Source organism: Tamandua tetradactyla, chromosome 23, assembly GCF_023851605.1.
Source record: "Tamandua tetradactyla isolate mTamTet1 chromosome 23, mTamTet1.pri, whole genome shotgun sequence".
Classification (NCBI taxonomy): domain Eukaryota; kingdom Metazoa; phylum Chordata; class Mammalia; order Pilosa; family Myrmecophagidae; genus Tamandua; species Tamandua tetradactyla.
Window position 1 is genome coordinate 9,157,266 of NC_135349.1, and position 14,457 is coordinate 9,171,722.

The window sequence follows — 14,457 nt, forward strand, 5'->3', positions numbered from 1 at the left end:
TGAACTTTATTTTTTCTGCCACTGGGGATCATTCCCCAACCCCTTGACCAAGCTCAACTTTTTTTATCATGGTGTTCCATTAGCCATCCTACCTTCTCCACCTTTTAAGCCATGCTCGTTTTCTGAAGCTTATCCTTCCTCTTAGCTATTAGTACTCACAGTACCTCTTATTACTGTTGCCTCTTAGCTAAGCAGGTGCCTTTATTTATAGAAGGAGAAGGGGCCCAGAGAAGGGAAGAGACTTAGCCAAGATTGTGCAACAGAGCTAAGGCTTGACACTCGGGAGACTTCACAGTTGTGATACCAAGGCAGATACTGCAAAACTCCAGCATATCAGAATGGGAGGTTAGACCCAGGTGTGCTCCCTCCAGAGGGAGGGCATGAATCCAAAAGGACCAGGTGTGGGTAAGCAGGGGCCAGAGTCTCGAAGTAGTGGTGGGAGGAAGGCAGCTTTTATTGGGCTGTGGTGGAGGGCTTGGGCAGGCTGCAGAGTTGGGTGGGGGTGGGGGTGGGGGGTTGGTCAGGAAGTTGCTGCAGCAAGGGAAGGCTGAGGCCAGGGCTATAAAAAGATGAGGTGGGTAGAAGCAGAGACACCACAGCTTTCCTTGCGCTCCTCAAAGTATTGCTCCAAAGCCTTCAGGAAGAGTGCATGGTAGTGGTCGACCATCTCCTCGGTGGGGTTGAAGCACTGGGGCACCGGGATGGGGCGACCCACTGCGGACAGACCACGGAGAGGTCAGAGGGCTCCGCTGGCCCCAGCGCCACTGGCAGTGGCCTCCTGGGGGGGGGCAGGCACTCACCCACAGTGATGGGCACAGGGAAGGGCAGCAGGCCCCAGGAGTGGGCCGGGAAGAGGCTGCAGCCCCAGAAGAGGCACGGGCAATAGCCAATGTGCCTCTTGAGGGCCAGCTGGCACATATACAGCCAGGAGTCTGTGTCAAAAGTCTTAAAGTTGAAGATATCATTCTCCCCAAAGGAATATGTGGGTACCAGGTCGGCTCTGGGGAAGGGAGGCAAGAGGGAAGAGGGGTGGTCAGGTTAGAGGTAGAGGGCGGCAAGCACCTCCCCAAACCTCCAATTCCACTCTCCTTGGCCATTGGAAGCGAATGACTGTGGCTGCGAAGATCTAGAAGATGGTACTCATGTCACTTGGGGAACAGTAGCTTCCTGGCCTCTATGACATTACTGCAAGGCAGGTATTAGCCCCACCTCACAGGTCTTGCCTTTGGGACAGTGTGGGAAGGGGCTCCCGCCGCAGGACTGGTGGTGAGCCCTTATCCCCCAGGCTTTCTCGGGGCGGGAGGAAGGAGGTGAAAATGGAGCCACGGGGCTTGGCACACAGTGGGCACTCAGCAGGCGCTGGGCATGGTGTCTCCAGACACTCAGGCCCACCCACGGCACCCCTGCCGACTGGGGACTGGCAGGAGGGGGCCATTCCCAGGACTTGGAGACAACAACCCAGGCAGGGCGCACCCACTCACCCATGACTCAGCGCCACGTGCAGGAAGCCCTTGTGCCGTCAGAGCACAAGGTGATACTTGCCTGGCATGGAGTACATGGCCTCGTGGGCTTCTCCAACTACAATGACTGAGGCCTGTCCACTCTGGGACCGGGACAGGATAAAGTTCAGGCTCCGGCGGTTCACAGAACACAGTCCTGTGGGCACGGGCACGCGGGGGCATCGCCACCTCGGTGGGGGCTTCCCAGCCCTTACCTCCTCGGCCAGCCTGGACACCGGGTCCCTTCCCTCCGTTCCTCCCTTTCCCTGTCACAACCCTGTCCCCGGGAGGACGGGGGACACTTTTGCTCCACAGCTATTCAGGCCGGGCCCCTGCTCTGGGGGCGGCCGGGGAGAACCGCCTCCCATCCCGCCCAGGCTCACCCCAGCCCAGGATGTATTCCCGGTAGACCAGGAAGCAGAAGAGGGTATGCACCACCACCAGCGTGAACTGCAGCCCCGGGAAACGCTGGCACACGTGGCTGCTCTCGGGGACGAAATTGCTGAAACTGCCCGTGACCATGACGCCATGGGGGTGTGCGACCACCAGGTAGTTCCAGTCGGGGGGACAGCTCGGCCTCACCAGCTTCGCGTGACCGGCGGGATGCAGGGAGGGAGGCGCAGAAGGCAGAAGCTGGCTGGAAAGAGTTGCCTTCGGCCTCAACAGACCCCAGAGCTCAAGGTCCTAAGGTGGGGTCCAGGGCCCAGGGGGACCCACTTTTGAACACCGTTCCACCTCCTGCCCCATGGTCTGAACTGACAGCCCCGGATGAGCCTCCAGGGTAAGGGGGGCTGGGGTTGCCTAAGGGCGGGGGGGGGGGGGGGCAGACTCTGCCAACAGTGACCTTGATAGGAAAAGAGATCCTTTGCAGTTCCCAAATCCTTCTTCATTCAATTGAAAGGCCTTCCACCTCTGGGCAGAGAAATACGGGCTGAAGACCCCCTGGGGATCCCTTCCCCACCATCTCTCACTAAGGGGGGCCATGCCCAGAGCTCGCCTTGGCTGGGGGTGTCCCAGTCCAGATAAAACCACACCAGGTATAAGACCGAGAGGAACCAGAAGGGCGTGAAGAAGAGGTAAAGGAGGAGAAAGGCGAAGAAAGGGCCTGGGGAGGGGTAGGAGAGAAAAAGAGTTAGCTTTGGGAAAACCCCGGCACTTCAATCCAGCCTCCCCAGCGCCCGCCGCCCCTCCTCCCGCCCGCCCCCGGGGCTCGGTGCATTGCCCCTGCCCACCTCGCACCCATAAAGAGGAAAACGATCACGAAGTGGAAGGCTCCCGCTGTTTCCAGCAGCGGCCTCTGCAGGGTCCTCGCGGTCCCCGGGGTTGTCGAAGCTTCCATCCCAGGAGCTGCTTTCAGGTGACAGGACGCCAGGTAGCCTCCGCCCCGAGAGGGCACGCGATGGGCTTGAGGCCCGCCTGGGAGGGCTTCCGAGGAGAGGGGCTGAGGGTGGGAGAGACGCAGGTCCTTGGAGGGCCCCGACGTGTCTGAGCTCCTTCTCCCACTGATCGTTCAGCTCCCTGGGTCGGGCAGTTTGGGCTGGGCGCAGGGGTGGGCGGGGCGGGGGGCGTAAGGGGTCCTCCGGTGGGGGGTGGGGTCGCACCCGTGCGCCCCGGGCACTGCTGTGGGAGGGGCCGCTGGAGGCAGCTGGGGAGCCCGGGGCGGGTGCTCCATCTCCAGGTCGGCCCGCCTGCGGGTCCCGGGGGAGGTCAGGGCCACAGGGCCGCCGCGGTCCTCCCCTCGACGTGCACAAACGCACAGACAAGCGCGGCTGGCTCCCCGCCTTTAGTGCCACCCCACTCCCACCCCGAGTCCCCGAGGGCATCGGGCGGGGGGCCGGGCGGCGGGCGCGCGCCTAGGTGAGGTCGAGACGTGGGTGCGCGGGGACGCCGTGGGCGATTCCCACAGCTGTGTGAGCCTCGGCGCGTCCCGCAGGGGCAGCGCGGCCGCCTGGGATCCGGGCGCCCACCGCAGGCGGGGCTGGAGGCGAAAGGGGGCGGCCGCTCGCATCCCCGCCCCCTCCGCCACCTGCAGCCCCACCCCCAGCGCGCCCCCTCCCGCCCGCCCGCCCTGCGGCCCCCTGGGCCAAAGTTCAAGGCCGGGGCGGTGGCCCGGGGGTCGCGGCCCGCGGGGCGAGCCCGGCCCGGAGCCTCTGACCTTTTCCTCTCGGGCGGGGGGCCGGGGCCGGGGCTCCCCGACAGCGTGGGTGCGCGCGCGGAGGGGCAGATGGAGGCCCAGGCGCCGGTGGAAGCGCTGCAGGGTCCGGCTCAGCAGCAGCTGCAGCGCCTCCCGCGCCCCACGGGCCTGCGAGCTCCCCATCCCCCCCCCCCCACCGACGGAGAAGACAGGCCCTGGGGGGTGGGGGAGGGCGGTGGTCGCGGGGAGCTGCGGCCAGGGGTGGGAGAAGGTGGGGGAGGTCCCTTCCCGGGCAGGGACCGGGGCGCACCCTCCCAGGCCCACCCGGGGTCGGAGCCCCACACGTGTTCCCGCGCCTACTTGACAACCCGGTTCTGATTCCGGATCCGCAAACTCTGCGCTCTGGGTTTTGTCTCCACTGCTTCCAGGGACCCTCCCGGGGCCAGGATGGTCACCTGGCCGTCCCCAGGCCTGGACCATAGGTAGGTGGCTGCACCTTTCGTGACAGAGATCAGACCTGGAGGTGGGGGTAGGGTGGGGGCACCTGCATCTTTGAGACCAGGAGTGGGGGCATCGAGAGGTGGAGCTGGGTCCCAGGAGGCGGCGACTGGAGAAGTAGAAGGTGCCCGCGGGCCTGGGGGCTCTGAGGCGGGGTGGGGGAGACACCTTTGCTTTTCACCACCGCTCACGATGTGGTCCCGGAATAGGGGGGGACCTGGAACAACAGCAGAACAGGAACAGCTGCGGCCTGAGGCCCGGGAAGTGGCACGAGAAGCCAGTGGCCTCTGTGCAAAGTTGCCGAAGGCACCCACGAGCAGGACCCCGCGCATGGAAGCCGAGGACGTAGTTGCGGGAGGGATCCAAGTCTGCGGTTTTCACCAGCTGCTGGGCAGAGGCTGCACACCCTCCCCGATGGTGAGATTGGGCTTTGGGGCCTGGCTTGTCTGGGGTGTATTCTGAAGCCCCTTCCTGGCCCAGCACAGCATCCCCAAGGTGATGGGAAGGAGTCGCAGAAGTGTCTTCAGGCTGTTCGGGTTCCGGCCCAGGTGGAGCAGTGGAGGCCGGTGTGCCCTGTCCCCAAGGCGCCAGACCAGGTGTGCTCCCATCTAGGAGCACGGGCTGGAGCCCGGGCTGGAGGAGGGAGGGTGATGCTGCAGCCCCAGGCCCCCTGCTGCCCACCTCCTCCCCGCCGTTCCCTGCTCTCCAGACTCCTTCCAGCACTCCAAGTTCCTTCAGGGTAGTGGGGCTTCGCGGACTCAGCCAGTCCCAAGACGAAGACCCACCACGGGCCCGGGGCCACTTGGAGACCCCTGCTGAGGAGGCTGGAGGCGGTGCATACTATGGAGGGAAGTGGGACCGGGTCACCCCCCTTCCTTTCTGCTCTCGTCCACCCTACGGCCCTGGCTTGGGGCCACCCTACTTCCACACCCCTTGGCTGGTGCACAACTAGACCCTTGAGAGCCTGGTCCAGACGTGAGTGGTGGGTCTGGAGGAAACCAGTACCCGGGATGCACTGTTCAGGTGGGGCACGTGCTCTGTCCCCGAGCCCTGCCTCCATCTCGTGCAGCCTTGCCTGTCCAGGCATCTTGCCAAGGGTGGCTTCTCCTTCCCTCCCTCCTTCCTCCACCCACAAAGCACCTGCTAAGGGCGGTGGGGTTGGGGTGAGATGGACTCAAAAGTCTAGCCAGAGAGAGGCTCAGTGCACACGGAAAGGTAAACAGCCTCACCTGCCAGGAAGGAAGGCTGGGCAGGTGTTTTACCAGTGGGCAGGCTGAAGGAAGGAGCAGATTCTACCTGTGGACAGCAAGTGAGCTGTCCTGGGGGCAGGAACTGTTCTAGGGTGGATGAACTGAACAGGCCTGATGACCTTTTAAAAGGCTTTGGAAAGGCCAACAGTTGGGAAATAAATCCAGAAAGGTAGGCTAGTGCAACCCCAAGCCTCAGGGCACCTGTAGGGGTCTTGTGGGTCCCCTCCTGGAGACCAGAGGCTCTCAGGAGAACCCCTTCTTCTTTTTCAAGGCTGCTTCCCGTTCCTCTCATCCAGAAAGATTTCCGGGGATGGTCTCCGGGGTGTCCCCTTTTCTGATCCTGGTCAACCAAAAGCTCTGGTCCGGGACAGCCCGGCGCCAGCCTCTCCTGCTGCCCCTCCTTAGGACACATGCTTCCAGGGGGGCTGCCTACCTGCCACTGCCCCTAGAGCCCCGCTCAGGGCTATGCAGTGCCCTCCCTGTAGGCAGAGAGATGCCATCCCTGATGACGTGACCAGGGAGAAGAGTGGGGGCTGGGGGTGTGTGTAGTGACATGAGAAATCCCTCCTTCGGGACAAGGAGAGCTCCCAGGTCTGGCATTGTTCTTTTCCCTTCCCCTCCTCTCTGCCCTTCCTCTCTGGAGTGAATCTGGGTGCCCCTCTATTTGGGGTGCCAGGAGGGGATATGGGGTCAGTAGGTAGATGGAAGAAGCCAGACAAATGGACGTGAGACTTACATACAAATCCTCTTTTATTGGAGGGGGAGACAGGTTGAGAAACCTTAATAACTTATCACACGAGGAAGCCCAGCCGGCCTCCCCCCATGAACCCCTGGGGGTGAGGGGAGAGGAAAGTGGGTACAGGAGCTTCCTGAGAGGGCCCTGTTGGTGGGTAAGGGACGCATTCATCCCAGGCTCACAGCACACGCACACGGGAAGCGAGGAGACAGACCCCAACCCCTCCAAGGATGGGGGACCAGACCCCGGCCCCCCAAGAAGGCACAATGGCGCGGGAGGTTTGGCAGAGTGGTTGAGCGTCAGGGGTCGACGAAGGACACCATGATGTAGCGAGTTCCCCGCGTCGTGGGCAGCCCCTCGTGGTAGTGGGTGAGGCGGCCAGGGTGCAGGAGCCCCCAGCCTTTGCGCGGGGACGAGACCACGCAGTCATAGCGCAGGAAGCGGCAGCCCCCTCCCTGGGGAGAGGGGGGAGCAGAGATGGACAGTAAGCAAATGTGGGGCTGGAGGGCAGTAGGCGCCAGGGCTGCTGGGGGGACAGAGGGGTAGACCGGAAGGATAAGGGAGGGGGCAGATTCAGGGGGAGGGGCCTTGGCAGGCACGAGGGATGCAGGACAAGGGGGGGACAGCTGCCCCGGATGGATTAGGATGATACCCCCGAAATAACAGGTGAAAGGTCAGGCAAGAGGCAGGGAGGGCAGCTGGGGGGAGGGGGTGGGGATGAAGAGCGTGTGGGGGGTGCCCTGGTGGTGCCCGGAAGTGGCAGGGGTCGGGCTGACCTCATAATCCAGGCCCTTGTGGTTGAGGGCCACGTTGAGGGTGAAGGTGGCGGCGTCGTGGTGCGGCCGCAGAGAGGGCTGCTCGTCCGGCCGGTAGCGGACCACGAAGTTCATCACAGCCCGGGTCTGCGGGACGACACGAGAAGGGGCTGGAGGCACGGCCGTGGGGACAGGTGTCCTCTAAGGAGAGGTGGCCCCTGTCCCAGGGAGGCTCAACGGGCCCTCAAGGGAGAGTGGCGGCTCCCCTGCCCCCGTTACACAGCAGCCTCACTGCTAACCGGCCTCCTGGGACCCGGATGCCATGGGACTCGAGGGCTCCGCGTGGAGACACCAGGCCTGGGGCGTGGGAAGGAGTGGCGGGGGGGGGCAGCAGGGGCAGCGGCCCACCTTGGTGTGGTAGCCTGGGAAGAGGCTCTCGGTCATAGGCCCCACGTACGTCCTCAGCAGCTGCAGCCACTGGTCCTCAAAGCCCACCTGCCTCATGTGGATGTCCACGGTAGGCACGTTCTCATAGCCCCCGGCCAGCCTGGAGTCCTGCGGGCAGTGGGCACTGAGCCGCCCTCCCCGCCCCCTGCCTCCTCCTGCTCCCAGGCCTTGAACCGTTCTGTCTGGAACAGCCCTTACTACCCCTTGGCGCAACTCCCTCCATCTGGCCTGAATCTCGGCTAACATGCTGCCTCTTCTGAGAGGGCCTCGGGCTCCCCGGAACTGGGCTGAGGGACCCTCCTGTGGTTCCCATCACAGCCTCTGGAACCTGGGCTGCTGCCACAGGGTTGGCTTCCCGACCTGGGGTCCGCAAGTGCTGAGCTTGGCGTGTGCAATTCATCACTGTGCCTGCACTGCCTACTTCGGGGGCTGGCACGTAGGGCATGGCCAGCATTTGCTGAGTGAATGAATGGATGGATGGATGGATGAATGCAGTTATGCACCCTATAGTCTTCTCCCCTTGGGGACTATTGTATGAGTCATATCCCCTCAAAGATCTGTTACATTCATAGGCCTGAACCCGCAGACCTGTGAGTGACTGCATTTGGAAAGAGGGTCTTCGCAGACGTGACGGAGTCATGCTGGGGCCACACAGTATTAATGTGGGCCCTGATCCAATGTGACTGACAGTTTCGTAAGATGAGGGGAATTCAGACACGGGCGCAGAGAGGAGAACTCCGTGTGAAGGAGGAGGCGGAAACTGGTAATGTGTTTTACAAGAGAGGAACGTGCGGGGCTGCCAGCAGCTGGAAGAGGCAGGGGGGAGCCTCTCCCAGAGCCCCTGGAGGGAGGTGGCCCTGCCCACACCTTGACTGGGCCTTCTGGTCTCCAGAACTGGGAGAGAATAAGATTCTGTTGTCTGAAGCCCCCCGCAGACTGTGGTACTTTGTCACAGCGTCCCCAGGAGGCAGATCCAGGTACCCTCTCTGCTCCCCTCCACCAGGCCCAGCACCTCCCTCCTCCTGAGGGTCCTGCTTCCTCTCCAGGTGGTCCCGGTCCCTCTCACCTCGTGCCGGCCTCCTGACCACTGGCCATAGTGCTCCATTTCCTCCACCAGCTCATCACACATCTGCTCCGAGAGCAGAGGGAACCAGTACACGTCTGGGCATGGCTGAGAATGGGGCAGAGGAGAACGGCAGTGCTGGGTGAGGCTTGCAGAACAGGGCAAGGGAATGGGTGGAGGTGAGATAAAGCAGGCAGGAGAGAGGGGGACCTGGGAGGTGAGGGAAGCTGGTGAGATGGGATCAGCACTCGGGAAGGGGCCATGTCTAGGGCTGGGGGAGGGGGAGGTGCAGCTGGGATGGAGGGTGGAGCAGGGCTGAGAGCTGTCTGATAAAACACAAATGGCAGAAGGGCCCTGGAAACCTAAGGTTCTAGGACAGCAGTTTTCAAATTTCCTTATTCCACGGCATCCCTTGTTTAAAAAAATATAATTTTGCCCGTAACGTCAATACACCCAACAGTCAAAACATTAGATACTGATTGATACCATCTGCTCAGCCTCTGCCTTCATCTTACCTGAGCAGAAACCTGTAAGGCACCCCTAAGGCACCTGGGGAACCCACTTTAAAAACCATGAATCCATCATTGTGCCAAGAGGCGATGGCCATCAGGGCTATTGGGGGTCCTGCACCGGGCTCACCTGTTCCACAAATCCCTTGCCTTCAAGGGCCCAGCTGTAGTTCTTGTGAATGTACTGTTCCTTCCAGTCCTGGGGGGCATGGGAAGTCAGGAGAACCCCCCTTGGATGTGGGGCCTCTTTGCCCACCTGCATCCCACCGAGGACGATCCAGCCCAGTTCCGCCCCCTCCCCAGGCCATATCAGGTCCCACAGGGGTAGCCCTGGGCCTGGGTTTCCCCCCTTTAGGGAAGGGTAGGGCATGTGCAGTCTCTGATGGGGGGCCCCCACTCACGAGGGGGTTGTCGAAGATCTGCCAGAGGTCTGGGTGCAGGTGGTCAGTGTCGTATCGGGAGGTGGCCAGGAGCCGGCCAAATTCATGCTGATTACTCAGGTGAAGGAAGATACCCTGGAGAGGAGCAGAGGCAAGGGTGAAGGGGGACCCGGATGGCCACCCCCAGCCCCCCAGCCTCCCTCCGGAGGCCCCCCCGCCCCGCTCACCCGGTCCCGGAGGCTCTTGCAGAAGGCCATGTCTGGGTCGGTGTCGCTGCCCGAGAACACCTCCCTCTGGGGCAGCTCTGCTCGCAGGGTCTCCCCCCGGATCACATACGCCTGGGATATGTAGGGCACGTTCCACACGCCCCTGGAAGCGCCCGGATGGGGGGGGCGGCTGGGTGGGTAGCTCCCCCAAATCCTGCCCAGTTCATCCTTGGAGCCCCTTCCCTCAGGGCATCTACTTCCTGAGCCAGGATGTCCCCCTCCCTGCCCCTGCCGAGCACTGCTGTTCCCCCCCCCTCCTCTCCCACTCCCCCCACCAGCACCGCCTGTCTGAGCACTGGCCTTGGTCAGGCCCCTGATACTGGGGGGCTTGTCGGGGCTGGGGGGTCCTGGGGGCTCACACTCGCTTCCGCTGCACCAGTTCCACGTAGTCCTCGGAGCGGGCGTAGTACTCGTCCGAGCTCAGGGCCCCCCAGAAGTTGGACCACAGCTTCCCGTGGCGGGACAGCATGGGGGCTATCACCTTCCTGGGGATAGGGCTGCAGTGAGGGCCCGGCCATGGGTGTGAGGCCCAGAAGGAGGTGGGGCTCCCTGGGGACTTTTGGGGTCCTCGCGCTGAGCTGGGCAGGCAACCTGTTGTCCTCAATGAGCAGGCGCAGGGTCTGCTGGTTGGTGATGACGGCGTCAGCGTCCAGGCTGAAGTAGAAGTCACACTCGGGGTCCTGCCGACAACTGTCCCTGGAGGTGATGGACCAACAGACAGTTGAGCTGGATGTGGGGGGGAGGGGGGGACTGTGGGATGGATGGAACCCCCCCAACCCCTGAGTACAAGAGGGAACTGGTAAGAGACATCAGCAAAAGGAAAGGAGGTGAAAAAAAGACTGCAGGACAGAGGGGCAGCCGGGGTGCTCTCTTCCCAGGACCCCCAGGGTCCTGCCTGTGTGCGTGAGCTGGCTGGAGGAGGGGCGGGGCTATAGGTGTCCAGGAGGGTGCCAGCATGGAGGCTGGGGGACTGGTGAGTGGAGAGCATACAGCTAACCATCAGGGAAGAGCGGGTACAGAGGCCTGGGTGCAGCGGGTGGTGAGCCCCTCCCCGGCCCCGCAGTGTTGACTCACATGGCCATGTCTCTGGCCTCACCAGGGGTTAGGGCTTCCTCCGGCCCCACCAGCTTCACGGCTGAGAAATGGTCCTGGAGCTGGGGCCATGAGTCTGCAACGTGGGGCTCATGGTATACCTCCTGGAGGGGGAGTGAGACAGTGGGGACGGGGGTACTGAGGGCAGGGCAGAGGGGCCCGTGGGATAGAAGGGGGGTGGCAGTGACTGGGAAGGATGGCGGGAGGCAGGGGCTTGGGGTGAGGGGAGAAGCCTTGGCTGGGACAAGCTCTGATCAGGGCAGGGGAAGGGATACTGGGGGTGGGGTGGGGGGGTCCACAAGGGAGAGGCCTGCCAGTGGGGGTCTCACATTGTTGTGCAGGAAAAGGGTGACCCTGTCAGGTGGGTAGTCCAGGAGCAGCAGTCGCTGCAGGAAGCGGGGCAGAAACGGGGTGGGCTGTTCCACGAACACGGCCAGAAGTACCCGGGGGGGAGGCTGGAAAATATGGCAGGACAGGGGTTGTAGGGCAGCCCACTGCATGCCCCCCAACCCCTCCCCAGTGGCTCCTGCTCTCCCAGGTTGGGGTACCCAAGAGCTTTGCAATCCTCTCCACCCACTGCTGCCGGACCAGTGCTTTGGGGCACTCTTATGCCCCCTGTATCCCGTCTGTACCTGCCCCCCCGGGAGTATTCTCCGGTCCAGGTTGCAGAACCCACAGCCACCCTCAGGAGTCCAGCCATTGGGGACGTAGTTTCCCAGGTAGTTCAGCTGGAGCTGTGGGGGGGGGGGGTTGGGGAGATGGAGAGTGGCTGAGGGGGAGGAGTCCAGGGGAGGGGGTGAGGGAGGGTGGGCAGACAGGCAGGGGTCAGGGCAGGGGGGGCGAGGAGCAGGGAATTTACAGCCTCTCCAGGCCACTTCTGCTGCAGGGGCTGGGGGGGGTTGGAGGTACCCAGGGATGGGGAGCAGGCTGGGGCTGGGGGGGGGTGGGGGACAGGGATATACACCATCGGGCACCTTGGTGGGACCATTGCCGTGGACCACAACAGGGAGCGTGTCATAGGCCACATTTCGGATGCGCACGCGATTCCGATCAAACTTTAAAACCACCTCATCTGGGGAAGGGAGGCCAGGGTTTAGACTCCCTTTATCTTGAGGCTGCTGGGCAACAGGGAGTCCTAAACATGGGGCGGGGGGGTGCCCAATTTCTCTAGGGGATGAGGGGGTGGCAGGGCCTCAGGGCCCTGGGTCGTGGCTCTGTGGGGACAGGGACAGGCTTCTGACCAGGCTGCCTGAGTGAGCCTGGGCGAGCCTCAGCTGCTTAGCTTCCTTGCCTGTAAAAAGTGGCGAACCCTAGACTTCCCCCAACCCACGCAGGAGTCAGGTGACATCTGTAAGGAAAGGCCCTGGCCCAGCCTGTGATCTGCAGAGGTCTACAGTGACCCCAACAGCATTACAATCGCCAGCACAGTGCAACTTCCCACCAGCCGTTCCTACTGAAGGAGGTTAACCTAACTGTGGACTCCCCAGTGCCATCGGGAGCCCCTCCAAATGCAGCGGCAGAGGCCTTTGTCACCCGTCTCTGACTGCTTCTCTCCTCACCTAAAGCCCCGTTGAGGTTCTGGAAGATCCGGGATTTATGATCCAGGCTGAGGTTGAGTTTCTCCTGGAGGAGATGAGACGGGGCAGGTAACTCAGTGTGGGGTGGGGCATCACTTTCTCTTCACATCTCCCCCCCACCTCAGCCCTCCCTACCCTGAGCCCCGGGTCCAGGTAGAGTCGGGTATAGAACAGCTGGTCGTCATCATCGTCCTTGAACTTCCACTGGCGGACGATCTGGTGGATGGTGGGGGCGAAGCCGATGAATCCTGGGGAGAGGAAGGGGAGGCGCTGACCCCAAAGCTCCCGGCAGGTAGCTGGAATCCTCCACGCCCACCCAAGCCCAGGGCTTGGGGCCCCTCTCTGCCACTCACCACCAGAATTGAGGAAGCGATTCCCTGTGCCCACCTCAGGGTACTGCTCTGCCAGCCCCCACTCAGGCCAGCAGAAGCTCTCGGCGGAGAAGAGCAGGCGGCTGCCACTCTGCACAAACTTTTTCAGCAGCTCCGAGGGGCTGCCGGCCAGGATCACGTCGTAGCTGGGCAGGGAAGGGGTGGATAAGACAGTGGGTCCTGGAAAAAGCTCGGCATCCTTCCTCTCTCCTCACCCCCCCCAGTCCCTTTACCTGTCCACAAACATGATGACCATATCCTGCCGGTCTGTGTACTTCTCCATTTCCTTCTTCAGCCACCTCACCTTCTGGCCGCCACCAACCGTTCTGGCCACATCCCCCCCTCGCCACTCCTCTCCCAGGCCCAGGGTCTGTGGGGGAGACCCGCCATGCCAGGGGAGGGCTCAGTGGGCCAGGTGGTCCCTCCTGACAAGGCTCATGCGGGGATCCAGGCCCCCAGCCCACTCCTCCAGTTGGAAACTTCCTCCCCAGGGGCCGGCGGGCTTTCTCACCTTCACTGTGTAGTTGAAGAATTCCGCGGAGCGCAGGAAACGCCGGTAGCCCTCGGTCTCGGCTGTGGCCACGGTGATCACCAGCAGCTTCTCTGTCGCCAGCAGGAATTGATTCTCAGGACCCATTCAGCCCGCTCGATTTCCTTCCATTTCCGCGCAGGGCCCCGTTCCTCTGCCCCATACCACTGACCCTTTCCTCGTCTTCCCCTTTCCCTCTTAAACTCTTCTCATCCAGGGAAAACTCACCCAAGCGCGAACGGGGTAGGAGCGACGCCCCGGAATTCGGGGACAGTACGCGCGGGGAGGCTGGACACCCCAGGTCAGGGCGGGGCAGTGGGCGAGGGGCCGCGGGATGCCGCCCCAGGGAGAGCGCTGGGCCGGGGGTCCGGCCCCGGAAGGGCAGACACATCAGCCCCGCGTCCCTCGCCGGGTCCCGACCCTCCCCGCGTTCTCACCAGGATTGACCGGGTCGCTGCCCCGGGGACGGTCGGAGGCCGCAGCCACCGGAGGCGGCAGCGGTAGCAGCAGCAACAGGAACAGGAGCCGGAGCTCCGGACCTGCGGAGGCCATGGCGGGAGCGGGGGGACGGCGCTCAGGCCTGCACGGGGCTCCGGCGCGCGCCTGGATCCCGACTGCGAGAGGGGTCCCTGCGAAGTGGGGGGCGCCGGGCGGGCTGCAGAGCCCGCGGCGAGGAGGAGCGGGGCTGGGGTGCCGCCCTGGAAAAAAGGCGTAACCCGAGGCGACCGAAAACTCGAGATGCCGGCGCCCCAGACAAGGCGAGGATTGTCCTGGGGGCGGGCGCGCGCGGACGGGGCCCAGGACTAAGGTCCGAGCCCGCGGGCCCGCCACCCGCCGGACAGAAGAGGGAAACGGAGCCCGGAGCGGGGAAGTGAGCCTTCGGCGGGAGGCGGACGCGGGTCCTCGGCGCCGCCCTGCCCCGGGCGGAAGATGTGGGCGCTCTGGGGTGGGGGCGGAGGCGCGCGGAGCCGAGACGAGTCGAGGACCCGGAGGGCAGCGACCGCGCAGGCCGGGGTGTCTGCGGCCCGATGGGAGCTGGGACTTGAGCTTTCGTCACGGAGCCGCGAGGGACTTCTCGGATTTCCCACTCAAGCCTGCCCACCGCCTGGGGAAGTCCGGCCCGCCCCCTCTGCCGCCTCGCGGAGAAGCTCCGGGGGCTGCTTTTGCGATGGTGACATCACCAGAAAGACCAAAAGAGAATGACGTTGCGCTCAAGACCACCGAGAGCACCTCTTTAAAATGTCCCATTTCGGGGAGATCCACCAATGTGCACAACTCCACTGCGGCCGGAAGTAGCTTTGCCCCGATGAAATATGGCGGAAAGCTTTCTTGTCTCCAAGGGAACACCACG

General features: G+C 63.3%; 2 protein-coding genes across 2 annotated transcripts; both read right to left on the reverse strand.

Moving 5' to 3' along the window:
• Positions 1-559: 559 nt before the first annotated feature.
• On the reverse strand, positions 560-2,838 carry MOGAT3 (monoacylglycerol O-acyltransferase 3). The gene is given in 7 exon segments (XM_077140278.1): positions 560-714; positions 801-1,000; positions 1,482-1,656; positions 1,883-2,084; positions 2,217-2,300; positions 2,471-2,604; positions 2,739-2,838. Coding segments are annotated over 7 exon segments (1,050 nt in total).
• A 3,275-nt stretch (positions 2,839-6,113) lies between these two features.
• On the reverse strand, positions 6,114-14,417 carry PLOD3 (procollagen-lysine,2-oxoglutarate 5-dioxygenase 3). Its single transcript, XM_077140844.1, has 19 exons — positions 13,544-14,417; positions 13,089-13,180; positions 12,811-12,947; positions 12,560-12,723; positions 12,342-12,454; positions 12,189-12,252; positions 11,604-11,701; positions 11,262-11,363; positions 10,959-11,084; positions 10,612-10,733; positions 10,129-10,233; positions 9,897-10,022; positions 9,499-9,640; positions 9,293-9,406; positions 9,022-9,090; positions 8,386-8,490; positions 7,281-7,427; positions 6,894-7,019; positions 6,114-6,572 (listed from the first exon to the last, which is right to left on the reverse strand). Exons 1-19 carry the CDS (start codon positions 13,656-13,658, stop codon positions 6,417-6,419), a joined length of 2,223 nt encoding a protein of 740 aa, XP_076996959.1. The 5' UTR covers positions 13,659-14,417; the 3' UTR covers positions 6,114-6,416.
• Positions 14,418-14,457: the final 40 nt, after the last annotated feature.

Excerpts from the sequence above, each read along its gene's own strand:
- PLOD3 (XM_077140844.1), bottom strand. The coding sequence starts at position 13,658 with ATGGCCTCCGCAGGTCCGGAGCTCCGGCTCCTGTTCCTGTTGCTGCTG. Across the intron at positions 12,948-13,088 it reads TCTTCAACTACACAGTGAAG|ACCCTGGGCCTGGGAGAGGA; the intron begins GTGAGAAAGCCC and ends TCTCCCCCACAG. Across the intron at positions 8,491-9,021 it reads GCAAGGGATTTGTGGAACAG|CCATGCCCAGACGTGTACTG; the intron begins GTGAGCCCGGTG and ends CCCCATTCTCAG.